This window comes from Chiloscyllium punctatum, chromosome 23 (genome assembly GCF_047496795.1).
Source record: "Chiloscyllium punctatum isolate Juve2018m chromosome 23, sChiPun1.3, whole genome shotgun sequence".
In the NCBI taxonomy this organism is placed as follows: domain Eukaryota; kingdom Metazoa; phylum Chordata; class Chondrichthyes; order Orectolobiformes; family Hemiscylliidae; genus Chiloscyllium; species Chiloscyllium punctatum.
This window is the reverse complement of record NC_092761.1, coordinates 67,998,415-68,022,737: the sequence shown is the minus strand read 5'-3', so window position 1 is coordinate 68,022,737 and position 24,323 is coordinate 67,998,415. Positions and strand designations below refer to the sequence as shown.

Here is a 24,323-nt window from a genome sequence, read left to right as displayed (position 1 = left end):
AGCCCAACAAGGCTGCATTGAGTCACAATGAAAACCATGTAATTTATTAATTTATTTTCCAAGGGACCTTTTTGACGGGTTTGAGTACTGCCTGATAGCTTTTGCATCAAAATTACAAAGTAAAGAATTTGTCTGCTTACTCCCAACACCAGATTAAGATATGTCCCATACTATTACTTATTTCTTCTCCATAGTATGCCAGATGTATTTACAGGAAGTAACTTTTGCCCCGTGCTTCATTTGAATGATTCAAAGGGTTAATTATAGATAGAGATTAAAAACGGGAACAGGACACAGAGGCAGAGCAGCCTTATTGTAAGGACCCATCAGTTTGATCATGACTGCTGCTCATTCAAGAAGTGTTCACTAATTCCTTCAAACTGGAACACGGTGGGAAGATTTTCTAAATTTAACACAGAATGCAACATAATGGCTGGTAAGGAGAGAGATTTCCAGAATGGTTCTATGTAGCACTTTCATTAAGTAAGAATTAATTTAACCTATCAGCTAATCTTTGCAGATTTCACTGGAGTTTTGCAAAGACAATTACCTTGAATGATAATTGTAAAATTGGTTACAATATAGAGAAGGATGACACACTAGTAACTTTTATGATAAAATGTTCAGTGCAAGATCAGAGATGTTGCTTTGGAAGGAAGAGTAGCCAGACGTGTTCAGAGCAAATCAGTATATCACCTGATATATTACATTAACTGCTTGTAACAACATCACTTACTATTTAGAAAAATCTAGGCTAAATAGATCTGACAGTCTACTCCTAACCATTCAGTGTCACTTATGTGTGTTAAAGATTTTGGATTATCTAATCATTTGAAGTATCCAATGTGGATAACACAGTAGAATGGAGAATTAAAAATGAATTAGTAGATATTTTATCTTAAGAGAAACAGACTGTCGTGAAAGTTCACGGTTCTATTGCTGATCAGAAATATTGATTTCTTACCTTCAGAATTTCTTTTATTGAGTAATGGATTGACCTGTTTAATGTTGTAAAATGTACTGAGACTAAGAGGGAGATGTCAGATCTTATTCCTTCAATGTCTAAAGCTGCACACTTGCCCAATTCCTTGTGACATTGTCATGCTGGATAGTCCTTAATGCTCTCCTAAGCATTAACTCTTTCAGACCTTTAAATTATTTAATTCAGAATTTACAACATTTATTTATTTCTGTTGTATCTCTACCATTATGTTCTGCAAAGAAACCCTGGGACAGTCTAATTAGATTCCACATCAAAAGTTGAAACTAGTGTTACCATTATTTATTTTGATGTAATTAATTTCCTTCTACTAGACCAGTTCAGAATTAAATTGAAATTGTAGTTATGAGATACGTACTGATGAAGGAATTCATTTGACCTGTATCTACTCCCAAATCCAAAAAAGAAGCCCCTTGTAACAACATTTCCCAATGTTTCCAGGTTTTAATCTCCACTGTGTAATGCCCAAAAGTTCATTCCTTATTATATTGATCATTCTTTCTGTGACGTTGCAGCGGCTTGCTAAGGTTCCTTTAACAACATCTCAGAATCCTCCATCTCTACCACCTAGCAGCTGCATTTACCCTCCAAGTCTCACAACATTCTGATTTGTAACAATATTAATCATTCAGTGTCACTGACTTTAATTCCTGAAATATCCCCTTCAGATCTATGAGCATGTCTAATCTAACTGAACTGCACTGATTCAAGAAGACAGCCACCACCTCCTCAGGGCAGTTAGGGTCAGGCAATAAAAAAATCTTTCCTTATTAGCAATGGTCACATCCCATAAACAAATCATTAAAAAAACTGATCTGATGTCAGTGCTTACCTGACAGAACACATTGTAATGATTAAGTTAAGCGTGTCATTAAAACATTGGTAAACTATTATTTGCACCTGACTATGCATTAATAATCATGGAATCTCTATAGTGCAGAAGGAAGCTTCTTGACCCATCAAGTCCAGAGTAACTCTCTGAAGAGCATCCCACCCAGTCCCCCACCCTATTCCACATAAACTACACATCCCTGAATGCTACAGACGATTTCAGCATAGCCAGTCCACATTAGCTGCGCATCTTTGATCTGTGGGAGGAACCCAGACCACCGGGTGGAAGCCCACACACTCATGGGGAGAATGTGCAAACTCCACACAGACCATCACCCAAGACTGGAATTGTACCCGAGGTCCCTGGCATTGTGAGGCAGAAGTGCTAAGCCATCATGACAACTGTTTTCAAATGGCTTGCCAATGGTTCAATGGTTTTCAAGTCTCTTTTGATGCCTTTCAACAAAGTGGTGCATGACCAATTGTGCATTGACCATAACCTCATTTTACAGATGGAAGTGTATCATTACTTATTTTCTCTGTCATTCTTAATCATGAGGTTTGGATTCAAGAACAAGTATGAAGCATTCTGAATTTAGTGCATAGAAATCTGTGAAGTCAAAGCCATCCAAAAGCACATTGGTTTTCAATGATCATTATTATTATTATTTTGGAACAAAGATATAAATTGTAAATTTTGCAAAACTTTATTATAATTTACTTTTCTTTGAATCTCAGGATTTATTAACCGGAGATCAATATGTGGGGATATTCCAGGCCTGGAGAGGTAGGTAGTGAACATCAAATCTTATACCAACATCTGTTAGTTCAGGTCAGCTTGTCAGTGAAGACTTAAGTTCTTATGTCGAAGGACAGCTGTCAAAAATCTGAGTAGATATTGTTCAAGTAGTGTCTTTAATGGCTGCTATAGATTAAGGTGAAAGCATTACAACAGATGTCATATGACTATGTCAAGCAGCCAATAAATTATGTGGGGTGGTGTTAGTTCAATTGGCTTGATGGCTAGTTTCCAATGTCGAGTGACACCATCAGTGTAGGTTCAATTCCTGTACAGGCTACGGTCAACATGCTCCTACCTTTTCAACATGCTTACTTGCCTGAAATATGGTGATTCTCTGGTTCAAACACCACTAATCATCTCTGTCTCCAATGAGAGAGCAACCCAATGCTCCTTTGGGTCTCTGATGACTTTACCTTTATGTCCAAAGACTTTTCTCCGAACAATCAATGACCATTTTCTGTTTGTAGAAGCATACATAATAGAAGGAAAATACTGAAAACCCCAAACAAACAGAAAGAATGCTGGGGAAGTACAGCAGGCCTGGCAGCATGCTGAAAAGAGAAACAGAGTTAACATTTCGAATCTGATATAACTCTTCTTCAGAACCGAGAAGTGTTTAGAAAACAACAGAGTTTGCAGAAGGAGCAAGGAGTAGATGGCATAGAGGCCTAGCACAAAAGTCAAAAGGGTGATTATTGGCAGTGAAAGAGAAAGAGATTTAAAGTGGCTGTAAATAAAATATGGAAGAGGGAGAAAAATATCCTTCCCAATAAGAGCAAAGTAAGCAAGACACAACAAGACAAGCCTGGGATGGTGGGGGGTGGGGAGGGTGGAGGCATAGTGTGTTGGGGGCATTGAGAGTGTGATGAAAAAGTAGACCATATGTAAAGCAGTCATTTTCTGAATTTTGGAATATAATATTGTTATAAGCAAATTGCTATGATCTCCTGTTTGGACAGGTTACAGTAAATTATACCTGGACACTCTTATAGTCTGGCTTGCTCTTGTCAGCAAAATAAACTGAAAAAGTTAGTTTACTGGAATAGCTTTTATGATTCTGCCATAATTTCAATTATAAATACAAATAATTTATTTAAATGAATATCAGTAAAGTCAAATCTTGATATTAACATTATTTTTTCAAAAAATAACTTAATATTGAGGAGTGTCAAAAATAACAGTCATCATTTGTAAAAGTCTTATAAAACTCATTTTCTTTTATTCATACTCATTTTAAGCTGGGTGGAAGGAAGAAGCATAACCTCTTGAGAAAAATAGGACGTGCTACCTTGTAGTGGTGTCTGTGTACTGTTTGGATGAGATTTTTGAAGGGCATACAGCACCAGAGGTGAAATGTAAATTACTTAACTAATAACGGTATCTTTTTGCAGGAGAAAGTTCTTGACAGTTCGTCCCTACATTCGACTGCTAGAAACTGCATGCCCCACTTGGTTACCTTTTAACTTAGATTCCAAAGACCAGTTCCATGAACTCTCTGGGTTTGGTCTTTATGCCATTGGATACAACACACGCTGGAATCCCAAGATCCGCTATTACTTGACAAAGCTGAGCAGCAGGGGCTCAAAGCTGATTGATTCCTTCCTTACTCAAGGTGGCAAAGGTCACAAGGTAATTGAGATGAAAGTGGAGGCTAGAAAATGGAGAACCGTGTTCTACAAGTACGTGGACATGACAGTAAGTGAGATGGAATGCCTCCAGCTCCTCCAGCGAGTAAAATGGATGCCATTGCGCAGATGTACTTCTGAAGATGTCCTTTCTCGCATCACAGAGGAAAGTGGTCTTTTGGCAATAGGCTGCAGTGAACTGAACATTGAGGTCAGTATTGACCATAAGTTAAAGATAAGCTCACTAGACTGATGAATAATGTCAGAAACACAGGAATTGCTGGAAAATGGCAGCAGGTCTGGCAGCATCTATAAAAAGAAAGCAGATTTGCTGTGCTTTCTCTCGACAGATGCTGCCAGACCTGCTGAGTTCTCCTAGCAATTTCCTCCTCTTCTTGAAGGTAAGGGACCTGATTTTCCTCCTTATTTTTGTCTAGAAATGATATGTACATCTGAAACCTGCCTGAATTTGACTAGGCTGACTACATCACTGGCACTGAATCACGGAAGTGTTAGGGTGTAGAAGGAGACCATTCAGCCCATTGTGTCTCATCTTTGAGCACCAACTCTTCAAATCATTACCTACTACCAATTTCTTGCTTTTTTTCCTCATTCCTATCACATTATTTCAATACAAATAAGCATCTAGCTTTTTTAAAATCTTCAATTGTACTGTTTGGGGCAGATTAGGGTTGGTGTACCTGAAGTCAGCTGACAAAGGAGCAGCACTCGCTCCGAAAGCTTGTGATTTCAAACAACCCTGTTGGACTATAACCTGGTGTTGTGTGACTTCTGACTTTGCCCTCCCCACTCCAACACTGGCACCTCCACATCATAGCACCAGGGTAAGTACCACATTTTTTTCTCAACTATTTCATACGCACTCTATCTCTGCTACTGCACCCAGCTCGACTCATGTTTTATAATGCTCACTGATGCCTGTAACATTATTCTTCATTCACTGTCATCCTTCTTCATCTTGCCCTACCTGCACTAGCACAGAGAGTTATGCCACCTTGCTAACATCTGGAAGTTGAACTTGAAGTGGGTGTAACTGCCTTTGGCAGAAGATCCTCAGCAAGTCTGGACACAAATGCCTCAGATTTGCCCAAAGAAACCTCCAGGGCAAACTGTCTCCAGCCCAGCTGTGGAGCCAGGAAATGTAGAATCTTAGAATCCTTACAGCGGGAAAAGAGGCCATTCAGCCCATCCAATCAAGCATAACTCTCTCAAAAACATTCCACCAGATCCACACCCCCACCCTATCTCCGTAACCCCTGTTTCCCATGGCTACTCCACCTAGCCTGCACATTCATGGGCAATATGGGTCAATTTAGCATAGCCAGTCCACTGAACTTGCACATTTTTGGACTGTGGGAGGAAACCGGAGCGTCCAACAGAAACCCACACAGTTACAGAGTGAATGTGTAAACTCCACATACGCAGTTGCCCAAGGCTGGGATTGAACCAGGGTTCCTGGCACTGTGAGGCAGGAATGCTAACTACTGTATTAAGATGTAGTGGGAGGGAGAGGGGGCAGAAAACTTATTTAGTGGTGGTACAAGTGACTGTATGCTATTTGTTACATTTGTATAATTCGTGCTATTCTGACCTCACATCTGGTTGTTCGACTTTCTATGCAGCCCTGAATGTAACTGTTTCATTGTGGTTCATAAGTTAATGTCCACACATGGTGTACAGTGGATTGATGTTTGTATTGCAGGCCTGCTGCAGCATCTGGGAGCAAGAGGAACAAGGCACTTAGAGGACAATGGGTCATGCTGACAACATTGCCCCTTGTCCTACAGCGTCTTGATTATTTCACTTCTCAAAAACATTCCATCAGATCCACACCCCCACCCTATCTCTGTAACCCCTGTTTCCCATGGCTACTCCACCTAGCCTGCACATTCCTGGGCAATATCCAAAAGTATTGGTATGAATGAGTTGGTCAGTGATGTCTGGTGTAGGAATGTGAACAATATACCCGAAGATGATACAATGGGATCACCAGGGATTATAGACCTGTAGGTCTGTGTCCTGCACAATGCATAGGGCTGTGTGCAATGTTGTTTCCCATTAAAGTCCTCATATTGATAGATCTTCCAAATCCCTCCCTGACAAGTTGATTCACTTACCTCGTCCACTCTGAGTGTTGTCATAGCCACTTTCTTCCTCATTTTGCGCTTTGGATTTCCAGGACAATGGGGGAGGGTGACAGTGAACGTTCTTTAGCCAATGGTTTCCAGCCTCTGCCACTACCTGTCAGTGAGGCCCTGAATACATAGCCCTCTTCCTGATAGCATTTTGTTTCGGAAAACCCATCTGTTCACACCTCCCTATGTGCTTAGAAATCCTACAGCAATGTAAAGGGGTGGATGCTTAGTGTAACATGAGGTGAAACGACAGAGCAATTTTTAGCATGTCCAATCTCTGCTGTTGTCTTTCTGGAAAATTGATTGATGTCATTGTTTGCATTGTTAATTAATTTTGGCCAGATGGCAGACAAGCAGAAACTGGTCTGAAGTGACTTTTCATAGACCTTTTTGAGAAGTAAATAAGTGCCTAAATTTTATCAATAAATGGCATCCAGTCACTCTTAGCTTTTGACAATAGCACTGCCCCTCACTGAGTTAGGCATATAGGGCTCAATATCCCTGACATTTAGCCTTTTATGTCAGTCAGGTCTCCCTGATTGGATCAGATTAACAGCCCCAATCACGGAACTCATATTCTATGAGGTCCAGCTGGTTGGCTTCATGACAGTCACGGCAGGAACCATATCTCATTTGGCACCAGCTTGCGTGCAACCCAGATCTTTGAGATTAATGAATCTTTGACCTATTTCTACATCCATCCTATTTGAATTAATCTGGAGCTTAATGCCTGTTTGTATCACAACGTTGCAATTGATGTCTGCTCCACTTAGGTGGCAGTTCTGCCTAATTACTCCAGTATCATCTGGTTGAGTGGGACTGTTAGGACTGATAGGAGTGCACTTCAATTGTTCTGCACAAAATGATTGCTGTCAGAAAAAGCGCCTTGATATAAATGAAACAGTGTCTCAAAGTTGAAAATGTTGTTTGGAAATTTTAAATGACCATGCAAACAAACCTTACAATGTAAATAGAGCAGATTCCACAGGAAAGAGGGAGTCAACACTTGCTGAGCCACTTCACTCAGCATCAATTCAACAATAATAAGAGGACCTTACTGATGGATAGTGGCTGCCAAAGCACAGTCACAATGTACATGGATTTATGTCATATGTTTATGATCTGAGATTGCTCAATGAAAGGTCAAAGTTCTCTAATAGGAAAAAAGTTCAGGGAGTTAAGTAGGCCTCAGGCATCGTTTTCGCCATACAATATATTATGGACATCAGACTATAAAAGAACAATCATTTAACATAACCCAACTATTAAGAATATTGAAGAGTGGTAAAAACCAGCTGTAGGTATATTTTGGAAACACTATCAGGAACACAATTATGCATTTCTAGAATCAAGACTGAAGTTATTTTGTAGAAACCAAGAGTTCTTGTACTTCCTTATTGCTTTACTGATCAAGATTTCTTCTGTGTTTCTCAATTCAGGTAAGAATGAATGTTTCAGACTTAGATGGCATTGATGACTGGGCTGATGACTCATCTGAGGACCAGGCTGTCTCCCCAGAGTCAGATACTGAGCGAGACAGTGAACTCAGTGGAGTAAGTCAAGTCAAATACTGCTACATAGAAGCTGTGGCAACAAGTATTCGGGATCAGCTCATGAAACTACTCCAAAGTCCAGTGAATATGATTGATGATCAACATTCCTGTGCAGATATCCATCATTTCATCTGGCATCCATCTTCAATGGATCAGAGTAAACTTTACTGTAAGTGGTATCCAGTAAAGCCTGATGTCCTCAAACATGGCTGCATTCAGGAATGTGTGGAGTCAGCCCTGGGCTACAGACTCCAGTATAAGAAACCTGGGACATGCAGGACAAGATAGGCCAATCAAAAACCAATTGTTAATTGCCTGACCAAAAATTTAATTCAAAGCCAAGGATTTTGCTATTGTTTTGTAAGTTGTCCCATTGAGAAACTAAATGATTTTTAGATTGCCCCATTACTAGAGAGCTTTTAAAATAATGAACAGACATTGTCACATATACAGGTAATTATGACTTGATAATTAATGATTTTTATTGTATTGTTAATGCCCACACTTCAGTAAGTCACAAAATTTTACTTTAACAAATACAAGTGCAACACTCAAATGAATAACTGTTCAGTAATTAATTTTTCATAAGCAGATCTATGAAATTTGAGAAGGTTTGTTTGTAATATAGTTAAAGTAACAGTAATTTGTAATGGAAGATATGCCAGTTTTCAATATATATATGGCCAATTTTCAATTTGAAAGTTGCAGGACTTTTTTTTTATATGCGTTACTGACTGCTGGTGTAAGATCTAATGACAATGAGGATAAAGGAGAATTTGTCATCTCAGTTATTTAAATGAAAACATAATTTTTTCCAATATTTATCATGGTATGTTCTTGCATTTATATTTGGTTGGTCCTGATGATTACAACTGATGGATTTGTGGATTCATCTTTTTACTCCAAGCGTGTCCCAGATTTTCTATATCATTAGCTGGGATCATATGATGGCAATTATGTTATTACTGGCCAAGTCAGATCTCAGCCTGAAATCTGGCTTGATAATTCATATTTTGTTTTGTTTTTATTTCCCAAGGTGGTTTTTCATTGAATTATAAGCATACCTGCAACAGGTGTGGTTTCCACAATGAAACAGAAATCTATCATGCCAAGAAAAGAAGATAAATTGGAATAAACCAAGTTAGTTTCATACCACACAATTTGAAAGATTTTGAAACACACTGTAAAAATACAATCCTATGAGGTTTGCCAGGAGCATCTCATGTAGTATGAGTTCCCTGATGGGAGTTGTTAGCCTAGACCAATCAGGAAGTATTGGCTGACAGATATTAACAGAAGTGTCAGGGATTCTCCTCACTCTAGCGTCTGGCTCTGAGTTGGTTGGTCAGGGTTTATGAGCTGTGCACATGTAAATAAAGGAGGACTTGGTGATGGGATACCAGCCTTTGGGAAGTTATTTCACTATCTATTACTAAGTTACCATGTTACAGTACTCTAATACCAAAGAGTGTTTCTTTCTTTCTCATACCTATAGTGATATTCTTAACTGTTCCTTTCAATTTTGATCTTGAAAGTTTGATAGTCTCTTCCTTGATTATTCATTCCATTGAGCTTAGACTTCCTCAGTTGCTAATAATCCATTCAGGGTTCTAACCAAACATCTCTTGTCTGGACATTTTAAACTGAAATCCATCTTGGAACTATTCTGAGCTAACTGCTTTCTCCAGGAGAATTGATTCTTAGAAATCTGTTATGGATCAGGCCAAACCTCCTCAGAACATTTCAAGAAAGTAGCCAGACCCTAACTTTGCTTGTTGTTTTAAGCAGATGTAACACAGGAAGGATGCAGTTGGTCAAATCATGTACTTTAAAACAAAACAGCATTTATTTACAAGTTTACCGAATGAAACACAACCAAAAGGGAACAGAATACTGAATAACTTAATCTATCCAAAAACCCAACAGATCAACCCAGATTAATGATGCTGTTCCAAATGCTTGCAACAATCCCCATAAACACTCCTTGGCACAAAATGTAAAATCAAACCCAGGGTTTTATTGGAGAAATATCAGAGTGAGGGAGGAGGATCAGCTTGGATCTGCTTCTTTGGGGTCAAACAGTTTTTTTAACTCTACTGCGCACAAAACCAAACCAAACCAAACCAGAGAAAAGCTGAGCTGGGAGAACTGGCGACTCCCCTTTCATTGTGCAAGTGTTTTCTTTTAAAACTTAAAAGCCTTCTGCCTAAGGCAGTATCTGTTAGCGATAATCAAATGGACCCTAAAACCCTGCAACTTAGACTTTTCAGAGTCTGTGTCTTTTACAGCCTCTCTGAACAAAACCCAAGGACAACATAACTTTGTTATAGGAGCAGCTTCATCACAAATCTAGCTTCTAATTTCAACCAGGATTTCTGCAAATTGAAACTGAAAGCTTTCTAATATATTGCTTTGTTCTCTATTTCCTTTTCGATTACTTTCATATTGTCACTTTTGGCTTTCATGATCCATGACCCTAGTTCTTATGGCCTCACACACAACAAAACACCTCTCCTTCTGAGTTCTTGTGCAATTATACATTTTTTGTCAAATTGCAGGTTAACATTTTTTGAAAAAAATGAAGAAAAATTACAAAAGAATTAACTCTGCTCAGAGCTCTTTACCCTAGTTTTGGAATTAATCCAGTAGTCAGCTTTTGCACATACACTGACTTAGCCTCCCTATTTTAGAAGGAAGGATATTACATCAATGCATTACTTCAGATATGAACACATTACTATGAGAATGTTGTTTTTTTTGTACACGTACCCCAGTTCTGAGCCTTATGTTGTATACATTTTTTAACTGTGAGCCTGATCTTAGCAAGCTGTTCCCTGTAACATCTTTATGCAGTTACAGCAGCAAAAGAATAATCCAGGTTTGCCGAAAGCAGAACCATAGCACAACATATAACATGCAATTCAGTACTTATTAACAAAGGGTTCAAAGACTCTGATCCAGAGTCACTGGTTTATTTCATAATCATAGTAGAAGGAAGGTGAGTATTAATATAATTTGCAATGTCTAAACAGGCCAGTCAGTTAATTGCATAACAGTAACATTGGATGCTTAAGATTACAGAAAGCAATGAGTATTGTTCAGTCGAAATACTCCTTGCCAGCTTCCAGGATTAAGATTACTCTTTGTAGCATGAACACCTAGACAGCTTTGGGGAACAATTTGACTGCAACATAGACAGTTTGCCTTACATACAGTTTGATATAGTTTCATGCTAGGAATTATCAATATCTTTCTTGGCTATTTATTCATTCCATCCATATGCATGCTTAAATTGAATCTTAAGATTTAAAAAGAGAAGGAAATTAAAGCAGTGCCTTCTCTCAATTTATAAAATCTTCTAATCTCCTCCAGAAACTAGCTTCATATTTTCTAAAAGTAAACCTAGTTGTATAGACATAAGAATTAAAATTGAACTCAAAATGTTTACTTTGGTTCTGTTGTGGTTCTGTTCGCCGAGCTGGGAATTTGTGTTGCAGACGTTTCGTCTCCTGTCTAGGTGATATCCTCAGTGCTTGGGAGCCTCCTGTGAAGCACTTCTGTGATGTTTCCTCCAGCATTTATAGTGATTTGTACCTGCCGCTTCCAGTTGTCAGTTCCAGCTATCCTCTGCAGTGGCCGGTATATTGGGTTCAGGTCAATGTGCTTATTGATTGAATCTGTGGATGAGTGCTATGCCTCTAGGAATTCCCTGGCTGTTCTCTGTTTGGCTTGTCCCAGTCAAACTCATGTTGCTTGTCATCTGAGTGTGTGGCTACTAAGGATAGCTGGTCATGTCGTTTCGTGGCTAGTTGGTGTTCATGGATGCGGACCGTTCGCTATCTTCCTGTTTGTCCTATGTAGTGTTTTGTGCAGTCCATGCATGGGATTTTGTACACTACATTGGTTTTGCTCATGCTGGGTATTGGGATTTTTGTCCTGGTGAGTTGTTGTCTGAGAGTGGCTGTTGGTTTGTGTGCTGTTACGAGTCCTAGTGGTTGCAGTAGTCTGGCTGTCAGTTCAGAAATGTTTTTGATGTATGGTAACGTGGCTAGTCCTTTGGGTTGTGGCATGTCCTTATTCGGTTGTCTTTCCCTTAGGCATCTGTTGATTAAATTGCAGGGGTATCCATTTTTGGTGAATACATTGTAGAGGTGTTCTTCTTCCTCTTTCTGCAGTTCTGGTGTACTGCAGTGTGTTGTGGCCCTTTTGAACAGTGTCTTGATGCAACTTCTTTTGTGTGTGTTGGGGTGGTTGCTTTCGTAGTTCAGGACTTGGTCTGTGTGTGGCTTTCCTGTATACCTTTGTGGTGAATTCTCTGTTCGGAGTTCTCTGTACCATCACGTCTAGGAATGGGAGTTGATTGTCTCTTTTCTTCCTCTCTAGTGAATCGGATTCCTGTGAGTGTGGCGTTGATGATCCGGTGTGTGTTCTCTATTTCTGTGTTTTTAATGACTACAAAGTTGTCATCTACATATCTGACCCAGAGTTTGGGTTGAATTCTATCGACAAAACCCTAGCCAGAGAAACAATAGCCAACCTACTGGATATACAGAAGAGATAACAAGACGGGGAACCGATCAACAAAGACGGCATACTCAAACTACTGGACCTGTGCCTCACAACACACTTCACATTCAACAACCAAATATATGAACAAATCAACACCACACACATGGGCTCACCCATCTCTGGACTCATAGCAGAAGCGGTAATGCAAAGGTTAGAACAAACAGTCTTACCGCAAATTCAACCCAAATTCTGGGTCAGATATGTAGATGATACCTTTGTAATAATTAAAAACACAGAAATAGAGAACACACACCGGATCATCAACGCCACACTCACAGGAATCCGATTCATTAGAGAGGAAAAAAAGGACAACCAACTCCCATTCCTAGATGTGATGGTACAGAGAACACCGAATGGAGAATTCACCACAAATGTATACAGGAAAGCCACACACACAGACCAAGTCCTAAATTACGAAAGCAACCACCCCAACACACACAAAAGTTGCATCAAGACACTGTTTAAAAGGGCCACAACACACTGCAGTACACCCGAACTGCAAAAAGAGGAAGAAGAACACCTATCCAATGTATTCACCAAAAATGAATACCCCTGCAATTTCATCAACAGATGCCTAAAGGAAAGACAACGGAACGAGGACATGCCACAACCCAAAGGACTAGCCACGTTACCATACATCAAAAACATTTCTGAATTGACAGCCAGACTACTGCAACCACTAGGACTCGTAACAGCACACAAACCAACAGCCACTCTCAGACAACAACTCACCAGGACAAAAATCCCAATACCCAGCATGAGCAAAACCAATGTAGTGTACAAAATCCCATGCAAGGACTGCACAAAACACTACATAGGACAGACAGGAAGACAGCCAATGGTCCGCATCCATGAACACCAACTAGCCATGAAACGACACGACCAGCTATCCTTAGTAGCCACACACTCAGATGACAGGCAACATGAGTTTGACTGGGACAACACTACTATTATAGGACAAGCAAACAGAGAACAGCCAGGGAATTCAAGGGGCATGGCACTCATCCACAGATTCAATCAATAAGTACATCGACCTGAACCCAATATACCGACCACCGCAGCGGACAGCTGAAACTGGCAACCAGAAGCGGCAGATTCAAACCACTACAAATGCCAGAGGAAACATCACAGAAGTGCATCACAGGAGGCTCCCAAGCACTGAGGATGTCACCTAGACAGGGAACAAAACATCTGCAACACAAATTCCCAGCTCGGTGAACAGAACCACAACAACGAGCACCCGAGCTACAAATCTTCTCCCAAACTTTTAACTTTGTTTCTCTCTCTGCAGGCTCTGAGTTTTTCTAGCAGTTTTTAATTTCAAATTTTCTTATTTAGTTGAACAAAACAGAAAACATTGGCATGCAAATATATCGAGGAATTGTCAATTCATTGTACACTTTCACAGAGATTGAGTGCATACAGATTAAATATTTTTAAGATGCTGTGGTTGCTTTTGCTGGCACTATTTTTCTTCAATCATTGACTTGTATATTGCTCTCTGTGCGATTTTAACACAGACTAATTATTAGATTAATTCCCTTGTCAATATTACAGAGGAATGGTGTCTAACAATGTACATTTTTCTTCCACCCTAATGCAATGAAAAGCCCTGATATAATGGAAGCCATGGTTGTATTTTTGGTTACTCTAACTAGGAGTGATTAGATTAGATTCCCTAATGTGTGGAAACAGGCCCTTCGGCACAACAGGTCCACACCAACCCTCTGAAGAGTAACCCACCCAGACCCATTTGCCTCTGCCTAATGCACATGACATGATGGGCAATTTAGTATGGGCAATTAAAATGGCCAATTCACCTAACCTGCAAGTCTTTGGACTGTGTGAGGAAACCAGAACACCTGGAGGAAACCCACACAGACACAGGGAGAATGGGAGAATGTGCAAACTTCACAGTCAGTCACCTCAAGTTGGAATCAAACCTGGGTCCCTGGCACTGTGAGCAGCAGTGCTAACAACTGAGCCACTGTGCCACCCAATATATATGCTGAATACATTGCTGAAGTTAAGTTGTATGGAAAAACACATATAACTAGTTCATTTATCAAAGCCATTATACTTTGATCAATTAAGTTTAAGTTTATCAAAACTTGATGGTAGACATAAATAAAACATTGAAATTGTTCTTCAGATAATGTGATCTCAGATGTGCAGCAACTGCAAAAGTGCAATAGTCCAAATGATTCTAGTCCCTGATTGTGGAACCTTGTAAACAAAGGCAGCAAAAACACTAAGAGAAATCTAGACTTCATCAGAAAATAAGGAAAATAACCTGATTGTGGAACCTTGTAAACCTTGTAAACAAAGGCAGCAAAAACACTAAGAGAAATCTAGACTTCATCAAAGATAAGAAAAATAACCATAGAGGAAAAGGCAATCTGTAATCTGGTTGTTATGCTGAGTTGCTAATTATTGACATTTGTTTGCACTTTTCATTCTTCTTTCACACAAAAGAAAAAAAATCATTCTAAGCTCTCAAGCAAAAAAACACAGCAATCTCCTGCAATGATTGCTATGAAATGGTGTATTCAGATCAACTGGCTAAAATTGTTTTCCTCTATCCTTCACATTTTACCGCTCCCATCCATTCTGACAGAAGCAATTGAAGAAGCTTTTATTTTCTGAGCCTTTCAAAGCCAACTTTTGATCCATAAAAGAAATGTAGTAATGAATGCTTCATTTTTTGACAATCCATCTCCTGCATGTTACTCTGTGCTGTTCATAAAGGGAAAAATCATCAGTACTATATTATTCATTTTAGCTTTCTGCAATTTGGCCTCTGTCTGCAAGAGGTAGTCAAAATAAAGGGTTAATTCTTGCAAAACCATATGGGATAATTTGAACATAATTTGCCTGGTTGGAAATCTCTTTATCCATCAAAGTTCAAAAAGTAGAATGTTAAGGGAAAAAAAGGAGAAGAAAAACAGCAGGCAAATATTCCCACTGCCTTGACTGATGTGGACAATGAGAAGAAAGCTGGGAAAGTACAGCAAGAATGAAAAAAGTCAGATTCCCTATATTGAGAAAAGAAATGTCTGCTTTTTCCCTGAAAGTCTAAATGGCACGTTCTGAATTTTGCTAATGAGTTGGAACTTGCTTATTTTCATACACTGTATCTTATTATCAGCAAGTCTAACTTCATTTCAGTGCAGTTCGCAACTGTCAGAAGTGCTATGGCGCAGAAGGTGGATATTCTGTAAGTTGTGTCTGTATCAGTTCACAATTCTCCTGCCTCTTCCCTATACCTTTGCATACGGTTTATATTTAAATAATCATCTAACGATCTTTTAAATGCCTCAGTTGAACAAACTTCCATCACAATTCCAGGTAGCGTATTCCAGATCTGAACAAGCCATTGTATGAAAAGGGTTTCTGAAGCATCACATTTGCTCTCCTCTTTCTCTCCAAGAAACTAGATGATGCCAGTTCCAAAATGGAAGCATCACCTGGCTTCACAGCTCACTGCTTTTTTTCTCTGGGCCTTCAGAAAACTCTAACACTACCACCATCTTCTCCATGGGCATTGTCCTCTCGCACAACCGGCCATTGCTAAGACACCAGCCTAACCCTGTCATCAGAGCTGCTTTCAGACCAACTCACACCCCACTTCAGCCCTTCAGAATATCACTTTGCACCTCAGGGACACTTGTAAGTTGCGTGCCCCTGTCAGGTCACTTTGTGCAGAGGGCCACACATGGATTTCTGCATCTGTGCAGGATGCATTTTATGGATTTTAAATTACTTTCTCAGCACTCACTTACTTTGTCCTTACTTGAAGGCTGCTTCCCTCTCTAGTTTGCACTGTTTTTAAAAACAGAGAAAGGGCAGGCAACTTGTCACTATCCAGAGGACTGAACTGTCAAGGCAGCGGGTATGTTTCTGTACGGCACCATGCTTACATTAATATCATGGCTACAGTATCTGCCAGCATCTTATGTGGCAAACACATTGCACATACCTCTTGACTTAAAGTTCTGGGTGGCATGGTGGCTCAATGGTTAACATTGCTGCCTCACAGCGCAGGGACCCAGGTCCAATTCCAACCTCAGGCAACTGTCAGTGTGAAGTTTGTGTGTTCTCCCTATGTCTGCATGGGTTTCTTCGAGGTGCTCTGGTTTTCTCTCACAGTCCAAGGATGTGCAGTTTAGGTGGATTGGCCATTCTAAATTGCTTATAGTGTCCAAGAATATGCAGGCTAGATGGACTAACTGTCGGAAATGCAAGAGCACAGGGATCGGGTAGTGAGGTGGGTCTGGGAAGATGCTCTTTGTAAGGTTGGTGTGGATTTGATGGACCAAGTGGCCTGCTTCTACACTGTGGGGATTTTATGATTCTTAGTTGAGTGAAGGCAGACTGTAGTCAGTCATGCGCTGCTGCCATAATCAATCAAGGGGTTGATCAGCTGGTCAGATCTCAGTTCAGGGCCTTGGCAATGCTCAGTCAGGCTTTTGGCCCAATTACTCTCCAGGATTCAGTGTCCTTGCAGTCTGAGCTTGGTCCAAAGACTGCCCTGCTGCTCAAATGTAACCAGTTTGGTGAACATAGGCTTCAGAGGTACTCTTCCTGGTCCTGCGTCTTCAATCTCTCCCTGCAGCAGGTTACTGTCCATTTCTGTTTCAAAGGGCCAAAATCATCAACTCCAGCCTCCCCACTACTCTTGACCACTCCAATTTGCCTATCGGACCTACAGATCCATGTCAGATGCCATATCACTTGCCCTTCACTCCTTCCTAGAACATCTTGACACCAAGAACAGCTACATAAGAATCCTACTCATTGACTACAGTTCAGCCTTCAACACTATTATCCCCTCAAGACTGATTACTAAACTTCATGATCTTAGACTAAGTCCCATTCTCTGCAACTGGATCCTGTTTCCTGACCCAAAGGCCACAATTAATAAAGACTGGGGACAGTATTTCATCCTCACTAACACTCATCACTGGAGCCCCCCAGGGGTGCGTACTCAACCCCCGAATATACTTGCGGCATACTCTGACTGCTTTGCCAAACACCAGACAAATGCTATTTACAAGTTCGCTGATGACACCACCATAGTCAGTCAAATCTCATATGGCGATAAAACAGAGTACAGATGGGAGGTGGAAGAGCTGGAAAATGGTGCACTGAGAACAAACTAGCTCTCAATGCCGGCAAAACCAGGGAACTCATTAATGACTTTCAGTGGGATGTTCCTCATGCTCCCCTACACATTAACAGCAGAGAGGTGGAAAGAGTGGGCAATGTCAAGCTCCTGGGAGTGGTCAGCAACAAGCTTTCTTGGACGCACTGGTTACAAAGGCAGCTGAGGAAATTTGGCATGACGGTGATTTCCCTTGCCAACTTTTATAGGTGTGCCATCAAGAGCATTCTGTCTAGTTGTATCAATACCTAGTGTGGCAACTGTACCATTCAAGATTGGAAATGGTTACGGAGAGTGGTGAACTCAGCCTGGACCATCACAAAGGCCAACCTCCCATCAATAGAATCCATCTACCAGGCCCGCTGTCAAGGAAAGGCTGCCAGCATTCTCAAAGATCCAACCTACCTTGGCAATGTTTTTCCACAAGCTCTACCACTGGGGAGAAGGTACAGAAGCCTGAACACACACACCAGCCAGTTTTGAAACAGTTTCTACCCTACTGTTGTTAGAATACTGAATGAACTCACAAACTCTTCGCATTTGCCACTGTTTATCTATTATAGAATCATAGCGTCATAGAGATGTACAGCATGGAAATGCTATTTAACTCTGTGAGCTGTCTGTACTGCTGGCAAAACAAAGCTTTTTACTGTGTCTTGGTATAAGTGACAATAAATTCAATTCAATTCAATTAATTTACTCCTGGGTAATTCTCAGTTGGGACTATCCTCCTAAGAGGTTGGACCATGGACAATCCTGAGGGATTAGGCATTAATCACCAGGGAATCTTCAGAGGCAGTTCATGTAGTCCTTTGAAAGTGGAAATCTTAAATCTGGATTGGTGTCCATTGAACCGTATCACTGAGGGAGTGATGATGGTGAAAAGGGACAGTTCAAGGTGGAAGGGTGCGATTTCATAGAGTATAGGAGGTGACAAGAAGTTGCTAGGAGTGGGTTCTCATAAGTGGCAATCACTCTGGCCTCAATGTGGGAGAGTGTACAGCATGAATATTTGTGAGGCCATAGGGAAACAGGTTAAATAGGGAACATTAATGATTATATAAAGGGGCTGAATTGGAAATGAAGGAAAGCTGAAAGATCATTGGAGACTTAGAGAACATGAACATGGGGGAGATCATTGCTCATCTGAGACAGAGTCTGAATTCACTGATGAGGGCACGAAGTTGAAACATTGCCATCTTCAAAACAAACTCAACTACACACTGAGGGAAAGTAGTTGGCACTACACTTAGCGTGGGCAGAAATATTATTTTTCCTTTTGAGTGTAGGATATAATTCTTTGGATGTAAGCTGCTAATGTATGCCCCGCTACAGGCAATTACATTAATTGTGCATCTACTGATTGTGCAATGCCGTCTGTCTGGAAGCAATTGCAATGCATTGTAATGTTATCAATATGCTGTTCTTTCCAGGATTCCTCAAATGTTATCAGATCATGTATTTGAGACACAGGTCACACTCCAAAAAACAACCAGGGAGCTATGTGGCATGTCCCATTCCTTGTTACATGTTTCTGATGCCATTTTCTCCTGATGATCAGAGCCTATGATGGCGGGAGACAAGCAGCTCAGGCAGTGGGATTCTTCCCCAAGGACCAGGCACTATAGGTTGCTTTGAGAGAAACCCAGCACCAACCTGCAGAGTTTGCAAATAGAAGAGCTTCCCCATACGATGTTCACATTATATGGGACCATTAATTTCAAATGTTGGAGGTATGCTCCAAATATCCAGTAAGCTTCTATGGCTCTTTCATGTGAGGGATCAAACTGGTTATTGTCTCCTTCAAAATCCCCAGCTAGATAGGGATGGTTGCTGGGACTAGTCCCTTTAAAAAATAGGTCAGGACACTTTTAGGAAATCTTGGTGAGGGTCAAAACAGAGGTACCACAATTGTACATACTTCTACCCAGGCATCGTCTGCTTCAGATTAGGTTTCAATGGCTGGGCTGCTCATGTAAGATCTTGTAGTATAGCCCAGAAAAGGTATGCTGCACCATTGTGACTCACTGTGACCTTCACAACTGAAGTCAACAAACAGGAGAATGTCATAATGCAGAGGAAGTGGGTGATCAAGTGCAATTCTCTGAGGATAACGATGGTGACAGTTCAAACACTGAGAGAGGCAGTGTTTTATGCAGCTGAAAAATGGAATGCAACATTGTCTTCAGAGACATGTGAAATAATCACTGATTCCATCCTCTCACTGCATGCAGCCACCAGTGTACACCTTTGAAATGCCTTTGTCTGAGTTCCTTTTGCAGCCATCAGAGTGAGAGAGTGCCTTTTATTTTCTATATCTTCAGTGCAGGGTGTTTACTAGCTGTTCCCAAACTGATTTTCCCAGCACACTGGTGCACACACTAATGCATCAGACCAACTGGGATTACAGTTATGTTTTAAGCCCACTATTTGAACAGCTCTGACACAGTAAAACATTAAGATGTCTACAGGAGATGGCTTCCTGCTTAGAGGGAAGGGGGTAGTCAGACGCTAATTATCCTTCTGTTTGGAATTTTCTTCACTTCATACAGCTGTGACATTCTGCAGGTCCACGCAGAACTTTGCCAGTCACTGAATTTACATCCATCATCATCTTCTGGCTATAATAGTACCCTTTTAAAACATGTGTATGAATTAAAAGTTCAATATGCCTATGAGCACTTTGGGGGTCTGAGCTATCCTCATGACAGGTCCCAGACTCCATGACATCTGAGGCTCTTTGCACTCAAGGTGTTGGGTTTTTGTGAGGGATGAGCAATGCATTGCCATTATGACTTCTTTCATCCTTAGATAACATGAAGATGCTGCTCACTTCACGAATAGATATGACTTCACCAGGTCTGTCAGTTATAAAGAGACTTTGTTATGCATCACTCAAGTAAGACTTGGGAAACTAAACCCTATTATCCCTGGAGTCATCACAAAAGTTAAAAGTTTTATTAAAATATGCAGAATTTCCAAATTTACCTCTCTTTTAGATCCATAATGTCAGAAAGCAATGTCCAGATTTCTGTACTTAACAAGAGTTAGTAGTTTAAATAAATAGTTTTCAGCTACAGCTAAACACTTATGAACTGTCGAGCTATAATTTGTTGAAATCTAATCCCTTATGGGATAATCTTTTTGGCTCTTAGAATCTTGCACTGTTTGATTCTCCTTCTTCAGATACTTTCACTTGCTTGTAGTAGGTACAGGGTGATTAGTTCTCACTTACAATGGTGCTTGTCTTACGAATTAAAAATCAGAGGTTAAAGCAACGAAGAACAAAGTACAAAGAAAATTTACAGCCCACCTTGGAATTTTGCCACACAAAAATGATTCCTCTATTTGTTAAGAACAAAGAACAAAGAAAATTTACAGCCCAGGAATAGGCCCTTCAGCCCTTCAAGCCTGTGCTGATCCAAATCCACTGTCAAAATCTATCGCCCAATTCCTAAGGATCTGTATCCCTCTGCTCCCCACCTACTCATGCATCTGTCCAGATGCACTTTAAATGAATCTATCATGCTTGCCACTACTACCTCTGCTGGCAAGATGTTCCAGGCACCTACTACACTCTGTGTAAAGTATTTGCCGTGTGTATCCCCCTTAAATTTTTCTCCTCTCACCTTAATGCGTGACTTATCATTATTGAATCCCTCACCCTGGGAGAAAGCTTATCTCTATCCACCCTGTCTATAACCTTCATGATTTTGTAGACCTTAATCAGATTCCCCCCTCAATCTCATCTTTTCTAATGAAAACAATCCTAACCTACTCAACCTCTCTTCATAGCCAGCACCTTCCATACCAGGCAACATCCTTGTAACCTCCTCTCCACCCTACCTAAAGTGTCCATTTTCTTTTGGTAATGTGGTGACCAGAACTGTACAGTATTCTAAATGCGGCCAAACCAAAGTCTTGTACAATTTTAACATGACCTACAAGCTCTTTTTCTCAATACCCCATCTAATGAAGGCAAGCATACTATATGCCTTCTTGACCACTATCCACCTGTGCAGCCACCTGGTACAATGGACCTGAACTCCCAGATATCTCTGCTCATCAACTTTTCCAAAGGCTCTTTCATTTACAGTATAGTTCACTCTAGAATTATATTTCCCAAAATGCAACACCTCACATTTGCTGGACTGAACTCCATGTCCCACTTCTCCACCCAACTCTCCAACTATATTCTTCTGTATTCTTTGACACTCCCTTATGCTTTCTGCTGCTCCACCTAATCTACATGTCATCTCCAAAATTACTGATCAGACCACCAATGCCCTCTCCCAGATCATTTATGTATATCACAAACAACAGTGGCTTCAGCACTGACCCCTGTGGAACATCACTGGTCACCTTTCTCCATTTCGAAAAACTCCCTTCACCTACTACTCTCTGTCTCCTGTTGCTCAAACAGTTCTTTATCCACCTAGCTAGAACACCCTGCACACCATGTGACTTCACTTTCTCCATTAATTTATCATTGGGAACCTTATCAAATGCCTTACTAAAGTCTATATATATATTTACTGCCCTTCCTTCATGTATCAACTTGGCCACTTCCTCAAAGAACTCTATTAAGTTGGTAAGGCACTATCTCCTCCGCACAAAACCATGTTGCCTATCACTAATCAGCCCATTTCTTTTCCAAATATAAATACATTTTATCCCTCAGTATCTTTTCCAGCAACTTTTCCATCACTGACATCAGACTCACTGGTCAGTAGTTACCTGGAATATCCCTACTACCCTTCTTGTACAGGGGGACAACATTAGCAACCGTCCAATCCTCCAGCACTTCACTTGTGTTTAAGGATACTACAAAGATCTCTGTCAGGGCCCCGGAATATTTCCTCTCTCATCCCCCTCAGCAACCTGGGTTAGGTCACATCTCAACTGGACTGGGGAAGAAATTGGCTATATTCAGACTTGAGAAACAACTCCTTCTCCTTCAGAAGTCTAATGGTTAATGTCAAAATATCCACAGCTCAAACTGTTCAGCTAACTGGGAATCAATCAAGTTGTTACTAAGCAGAAAGCCATCATTATTGATCATTATTTACCAGACAATAGACCAATCAGCTTCTTGAAAGTAGTTATTAATTATTAGTTTAATTAACTATTATTAGTTCATTACTTATTAACTATCTTTCGGCAGTACTGGATATTTCTCAAACCCTGGACCCAAGCCACTTTTGTTTCCCTATCTAAGCTGGATGAGTCTGATGTTATGACCTCCTTTGCTGGTCTGGAGTGTGAAGGCCATTTTCTGGCTTGCATTGCCTGAAGTGCTGTGGAAGAAGGGTTTTAAAATTGTGGCAGCCCCTTTAATGTTGCAAATTCCTAGTAGTAGACCTTCCATCAATCCTACATGAGTTAGGTGCTGTAGAAGCCACTGGCATTATTGATGAGCTGAAGAATAGATCTTTGTGTGAGGAGAGTAAACATGGACCATAGAGGAGCACCAACAGTTTTCCACAAATGAGAAAATTCAGTAAATTGTCTCTTGTCCCAAAACCCCGATGGGTAGCTATCCCATTTGTTAGGCAAACTTTTAACTGAATCCAAATTTAACTGAATACAAGAAGTTAAATTCAGGCCTGTCATCACTCTTCCCTTTACTTTACCAGCAGAGGGCACCCTGTGCTGGCCCATGTTATGAGGCTGTTGGACTTAGTTGAGATAGGAAATGTAATCTATGTTGAATTTGTAAGGCAATCTAAAATGTTTGAAGAAAATTCCAGTCAACCTTATTTTAGCATGGACATTAATTGAAAACCTAATTATGGTCTACATAACAGAAGACAGAGAGGAAATACACTCAATCCAAGTTTATACAAAAGTGGCAGCATTTGAAATGACATTTATGATTTCTAACAGTTGCAACATATTGCTGTAAATTCAAAAAGGATATTTATCACATTAATGACTGATGTGAATGTCGAAGGTCTAATTAGTAAATTTGCAGATGGCACAAAAATTGATGACGTTGATAGTGGCGCGGATGGTCTCAGATTGCAGTCTGATGTTGATCAGCTGGTAAATTGGGCAGTGTAATGGCAAATGAAGTTTTATCCTGATAAATGTGAAGTGATGTTTTTTGGAAGGTCTAATGAGGGAAGGACATACACAATGAACGTAGATCTCTAGGGAGATCGAAAGAACAAAGGGATCTTGGTGCATAAGTCTCTCGATCCCTTAAGGTGTCATCACAGGAGGATAGGGTGCTGAAGAGGGTAAATGAGATGCATGTCTTCATTAGCTGAGCCATGGAATGTAGGAGCAAGGAAATCTTGTTGCCACTTTATAAAACATCGGTTAGGCCATGAATGGAATACTGTATACAGGTCCCCATACTGTCAGGAGGACGTGATTATGCCAAAGAGGGTGCAGAGGAGATTCTCCAGGTGGGAACTTAGGATGGAAAGTCTCAGTTATGAGGAGAATCTGAATAGACTGGGACTCCTTTCCAAGGACCAGTTGAGGTTGAGTGGAGAATCTGATTGAGGTATTCAAAATTATGAGAGGCATAGACAGGGTAGATTGTGCGAATCTTTTCCCCGTTGCAGACACATCTGAAACCAGAGGGTGAGGACAAAGTGATTCAGAGGGCAATG

At 40.5% G+C, this 24,323-nt stretch overlaps 2 protein-coding genes across 2 annotated transcripts in view; both read left to right on the top strand.

The window, feature by feature from the left end:
* Nucleotides 1–329: 329 nt before the first annotated feature.
* On the top strand, nt 330–8,725 carry LOC140493988 (myb/SANT-like DNA-binding domain-containing protein 2). The gene is made up of 4 exons (XM_072592923.1): nt 330–436; nt 2,570–2,618; nt 4,025–4,469; nt 7,854–8,725. The coding sequence occupies exons 1-4, from the start codon at nt 430–432 to the stop codon at nt 8,253–8,255; spliced, it is 903 nt and encodes a 300-aa protein (XP_072449024.1). The 5' UTR covers nt 330–429; the 3' UTR covers nt 8,256–8,725.
* Nucleotides 8,051–24,323, top strand: part of LOC140493987 (cystathionine beta-synthase-like) — a 66,703-nt gene continuing 50,430 nt past the window's right edge. The window contains exon 1 of the mRNA XM_072592922.1: nt 8,051–8,136. The gene's annotated coding sequence lies outside the window, so the exon portion shown is untranslated. The remainder of the gene's footprint in view (nt 8,137–24,323) is intronic.

Bases quoted from the DNA above. Each gene is read 5' to 3' on its own strand.
- LOC140493988 (XM_072592923.1), top strand. The intron at 2,619-4,024 runs GTAGGTAGTGAA...ATCTTTTTGCAG, and splicing joins GATATTCCAGGCCTGGAGAG to GAGAAAGTTCTTGACAGTTC. The intron at 4,470-7,853 runs GTCAGTATTGAC...TTCTCAATTCAG, and splicing joins GCAGTGAACTGAACATTGAG to GTAAGAATGAATGTTTCAGA.